The sequence below is a fragment of the Limulus polyphemus genome, unplaced genomic scaffold (genome assembly GCF_000517525.1).
Source record: "Limulus polyphemus unplaced genomic scaffold, Limulus_polyphemus-2.1.2 Scaffold3835, whole genome shotgun sequence".
In the NCBI taxonomy this organism is placed as follows: Eukaryota; Metazoa; Arthropoda; class Merostomata; order Xiphosura; family Limulidae; genus Limulus; species Limulus polyphemus.
Genome location: NW_013669445.1, coordinates 89,009 through 94,813, shown reverse-complemented (window position 1 = coordinate 94,813; position 5,805 = coordinate 89,009). Strand labels below are relative to the sequence as shown.

The 5,805-nt window shown below is 32.8% G+C and overlaps 1 protein-coding gene across 3 annotated transcripts in view; it reads right to left on the bottom strand.

The window, feature by feature from the left end:
• Positions 1 to 5,805, bottom strand: part of LOC106470128 — a 22,989-nt gene that overhangs the window by 5,670 nt on the left and 11,514 nt on the right. For all 3 annotated transcript variants that reach the window (XM_022398713.1, XM_013930655.2, XM_013930654.2), the window contains exon 2: positions 4,775 to 5,181. In XM_022398713.1, coding sequence (XP_022254421.1) covers positions 4,775 to 5,181 — 407 coding nt within the window. The remainder of the gene's footprint in view (positions 1 to 4,774; positions 5,182 to 5,805) is intronic.

Below are 5,805 nucleotides of genomic sequence, written 5' to 3'. Positions count from 1 at the left end.
AGATATCAAGGAAGTTCCAGACTAGAAAGAAGACTTTATATTGTTTGTAAGTTTGTGAAACATTTGTTTATAAAGCATTAGAAACCGACAGGCCTAAAAAAATTTGTGATAAAATTATGTAACCTCTCGACATGTTTTCTTTTCACATTCTTCCTGATTTTTCTGTTTTGAATTTAAAATCAGGGGCGTATAAATATGGCATTTCAGGTCTATCTTTTATTTTCCAAATGTCACTGCCCAACTGACGATATCTGGTATTAAACGAAAGGCTTCTTAGCCAGTGACTTGTGGGAAAAAAATTAATTAATATCTTTGTGTAAAGTCTATACAGAGACAACGAGTTTAAAACTTATGCATATAAAAAAAAGAAAAAAGTAGGTGACGCCCCATTTAAAACAGATAATTTTTCAAGTTTTTCATGCTAAATCGAAGCTGTTTAGTTATTAATGAAACAGTTTATTAAGCAACATTAGCCTAATATAAAAAGAATAGTTTAACAATTATTGTACTTTAGAATATGGCACTTGTGTAAAATGCTTTAAAAATAAATATACAGCGTTTAAGATTGTACAATAATTTTATTAAAACCAAAAGGAGTGTATAACTACAAAGTGAGCAAGATAAATCTATCAAATTCAGAATCTTTGGTTGCAAAAATAAAATTAATGCCGTGTTCATGTGAATTCCTATGAGTCAATAAAATATCAGAAAAACAACAGATGTTTATATTCCTATTTAAACCAGGCTTTTACTAACAAATTTTCAAACTTCAAAAATTTCAATATTCCCATTCGAAGCTATTCAGTTATTAAAGAAACATTTTATGTCTATACCTCTAAAAAAAACAAAAACAAGAGGGAATCCTCAATAGCTGCGGCACTTGAAGTTCTTGTGGGCAGGATTAGAATAAATTAACCTATGAGACTTTTTTTTCCTTTTTATTAGCTTTATGTTTGTGCGCCATCAATACCGAGCGTGGGGCGCGCGTATACCCGATTAATTTTTATTACTCATCAGGATCTTTACCAGCCTACTCTCAAATTATAATTATTATAGGCAATATTACAGTAAATTAATCAAATAAATCACTCGAAAGGGTTTGACATTCGGAGTCCAAAATTGTAATTATATCTTAAATTAGTCATGAGATGACGAAGCTATGAGCTAAAAGTTTGTACTTGAGAAAAACAACAACGAAACAACTCAGAGCCATTCTATGAGTCGCTAAAAACTATATTTCACGACTCACTGAATAAACTGCTCGAGAAATCTGGGCGCCTTCTGATATTACCACGAGGATCAAAAAGGATTAAGAATCCCCGATACATTACCACAAGTCTTAACAGCGAAATCGCGTCTATTTACACATATTAAGTATCGCCAATCATAAATTTTGTTCATACACAACTGGGTATTAACAGGAACAGTAGTGGTACAGCCTGTCCAAATATTATCTTCTATAGTGATAAGTTCATGAAATGTACAGGGTAGACTAAAAGCAACTAAAAGACTCTAGAGCAACGTTTTTCAAACATCTGATACCAGGGGCTAAACTGTCACGAACCACTAAAACGCAAGTACAACAAAAAACATTATGATTTACATATGAATATTTCGTCACTTTTTCTTTGTTTATTTTCGTAAAATCCCTCGAACAGGCAAAGTGGTTATAATGGACTGGTTTTTACGAAACAGTGCTCTAGATCGTGTATATCGTGTACACCAATATCTATTCAGATAACATATTTTAAGCACAGTAATTAATAAGGTGAAACATATTAGTTTAATATTTTTTTCTAATATCACAAACTTGTGCTACCGCCTTCCCTGAACTAACTGAAAAATTAAATATTTATTAAGTGTCAAAGTCTTTATGCTTGGATAAAGCCCTCTACAGCGGAAGTAGTTATCGGGATACCCCTGCGCCCAAAGAATTCCGCCTGAATGTGGGAGGATCGCCAGGTTAGAGGAGATCAAAAGATGGCGCCTGAGGGTTTAATAATTGTTGCGTAATATGCAAAGGATATCGCGGCCTGCGGTTACATAAATGTTACGTAATAGGCACTACAGGGGTGACAAAGTGATGGCGTCACAGTTCCATGAAGTGGCACCAGAGAGTGCGGCTGTCTTAAGGGGGGTGATATCGTAGCTCCACAATACAACGCCAAAAGGGCGCGTTGGTACGATGAGTGCGCTGATAGTTCGCGAGTAGACCAATAGAGGGTGATGTTGATCAATAGATAAACATGTCATAGACTTTATAGTAACAATCACAGTCTTAACATTAATAATTTATCTAATTTGCATAATATTGTGTTTAAAATTATCAGTACTGAAATGTTTTTAATATTTATCACAATTGCAATTTCACTTTATAAGTAAAATTTATATTAAATCTGGTATTTTAATCTGTTTCTTATCATTATCGCCAACTTTATTGTTTACACTTACATACTTAATTGCATTAGCTAAGTTCTACAAAGGCAGATGGTGTTTCTATAGGTCGATAGTGTTACTACAGTCTCATGGGACTCCATACAGATTTAAATGTGTCTCAACATATGCTTATAGGTTTCATTTATATTTTTAACTGTGTTACATTTGTTTCAAAAGGGTGGATAGTGTTGCTAGAGGAAAACAGTGTTACCATATTTCCGTAGGATTCCATACAGATTTCAACTTATGTTTATAGTTTTCCTTTAAATATTTAACTGCATTACATGTCTTTTAAAAAGGCAGATGGTGTTAATAGGTGAATTGTTGCATTACTAGGGTTCTATACGCGGATGATATTACTTGAAAAATCATGTTACTATAAACGGATAGTTCAGTAGGATAATGAGCTCATCCTGCAGTGTCTCCGCTTTTGATTACATCATAAATGTCTAGATTTAATTATTTGTCCTAAAACATTACAAGTAAAACTGTTATTTGAACTGATCGTGTTTTCAGTTAATAATTAATTGGCACATTAAATTTATAATTTATTATTTTTGAATTTATGTAGTAAATATAAGATTATGTTGACTTTGAACAATTTATTTTCAATGCTAAGTATATGTACGAAATTTATATCTTAGTAATGAATGTATACTCATAAATAGCTACTTGTATTATGTATTATATTTGACTTGTTCAACTTTTGTTTTCATAAAATTTTCGTTTCTGTTATATTGAACTTTGATTTAAAAGGTCGACAAGCCGTCAACTGTGATGCATCAGACTAAATATCCAAGAGAGTTTAAGTGTAAGTGTCCACACAATTTGATGATTGTAGTTGTTGACCTTTCTATCATTTGCGTTTGCGTTTAGTGTTAATTACCCACAGATAGAAGCAGAAATAATACTTATATACAGTAGTTTGATTAATGTTCAAAATGAAATATCTACAGAAAGGTAAGCATAATGATTCTCTACAGTAGTAATAGTTAAACATAACTGTTTATATAGATCCTTTAAAACAAAACTTCAGAGAAATAAATCAACTTATAATGCTAAACATGAAATTATTGTATATTATTTACAGATTTAAATAAGGATCCTTTTCAGAGGCATAGATGTCATACAATATATTAATTATATAAATGAATTAGCAATAAGTGTTTTACATATAAAACGTCAGAAAATGCGAATAGTATGCCATACAAAATTAAATATAGAAGTGAAACTATAATCACTACGTTAAATGTGTAATACATCGACACTTAACAAACACAATCGGCTATACAACCTGTCTTATCAACCTGTTCAATGTTTATAAAAATGATACATTGTGTATGATAACTTTTTGGGATGTATATGAATTATAGAAGCGAAAACAAAAGAAAGAATGAATTACCAAAGTGTTTTATAGATAAAGCAATTGAAAATTGTAAAAAGTCTATGCTATAATATTTGCATCGTTAAAATAATGGTTTTACTTGTCTTCACAACGTTTATAGCGTGTGCAAATTAATTATTAACTGAAAACACGATCAGTTCAAATAACAGTTTTACTTGTAACTTTTTAAGATAAATAATTAAATCCAGACATTGATGACATAACCACAAGCTAAGACACTGCATTATGAGCTCATCATTTTATTGAACTATCTATTTAGAATAACACATTCACCCTAGCAGACCTAAAGCTTGACAACATGACTTTCCAAGTAATACCACACGCCGATAGAACATTAGTGACACCATCTGCCTTTGTAAAACGTACCTAATATAAGCGTAAACCATAAAGTTGACAATAATGATAAGAAATAGATTAAAATAGCGGGTTTAACGTAAGTTTTACTTAAAAAGCGAAACTGTAGTTGTGATAGAGATTAAAACCATTTCAGTACTGATAATTGCAAACATAACGTTATGTAAATTAGAAAAATTATTAACGTTAATACTTTGATTGTTACTGTAAAGTTAATTACATGTTTATCCATGGATCTACATCATCATCCGGTGTTTCACTCAAGAAAGATCTCCGCAATCATCATACCAATGTGCCCTTTGGTGCTGCATCGTGGAACTAACTATAATGTCACTCCTCCCCTAATACAACCGAACCCTTTGGAGCCACTTCACTCTGTCACGCCCCTGGTGTCTATTACATAACAATTATGTAATCCCGCAGACAGTGAAAACCTTTGTATATTACGTAACACTTATGCAACCCTCAGGTGTGGACATCATTTGGAGATTAAGCAACAGTTACATAACACCTTTGGGTGTAGGGGTATCCCTATAACTACTAGCGGAGATCAAGACGGTTACCGAAATGGGTACTTACTTTCGAATCTGCCAGGGAATGATGAGAAGCCCGTGAAGTATCAAAGTGCAAACTTTATTGAATTTTTCATCATTATGGGAAACACCAGATATTTCTTCAGGAATGTGTGAAAAACTGTCACCTCCTCTTGCAAAAGCCTCAAATACTCGATATACAGTGTAGGTGATTACAGGTAACAACAGGCACGTCAGTGAAATGACGAACAGGTGAAATTCTCCACTCACGAAGTACTTCTTTGTTGCATGGGAGTCACCCGAAATTTTACCAATGTATTCAGCCAGTTCATAAATTCCGAATACCAACATAGTCGGGAAAAAGATTTTTTCGAAATACGAAGAAATACAGCGTTGTGACTCGGACTCCAGTGAATTAGGTGCATCTTTGTTCATCAAATCTCTTTCTTGCGGCTTTGAACACAAAATATTGAAATTTGGATTTTAGCCATCTCAAATTCATTTATGAAGATATGATACTAACTAACATTATATAGAAACTTTTATAAGTTTTAATTACAAAATTGCCAGTAATGAAACAACGGAAATAAGTGTTATATCTGATTAATTTTTCAAGAATTCTTTTATTTAGCTGTAAATTTTAGCTAATTAGGTAATGTGATATCACAAACATTTATTTTACGTGTTTACAAAAGTCACATAGTAAATAATATTTTAACCTCCATCGACTAAGCAGGTTTTGCATGTGAACTGAAGAAGAGAAACATTTGATCAATTTCTGAAAGGAGCTTTAGCTGCTTACCGAACTAGCTACAGATAAGCTTATAGATGTAGTACTTTAACCTGGCGTCACCTGATTGGACAATTTTTCTTGTGAGACTTGTCATGTAGTGAACAGAATTTGAAGCAAAAGATGTTTAGATTATAAGTAAGTGACAAAGGAAGTAAATATACCTTAAACTTTAAGCGACAAAGTATCTACCTTCCTCCTCCCTATCTATCTATCGGCCCCCCCCCAGTGGCACAGCGGTATGTCTGCGGACTTACAACGCTAGAATCCGAGTTTCGATACACGTG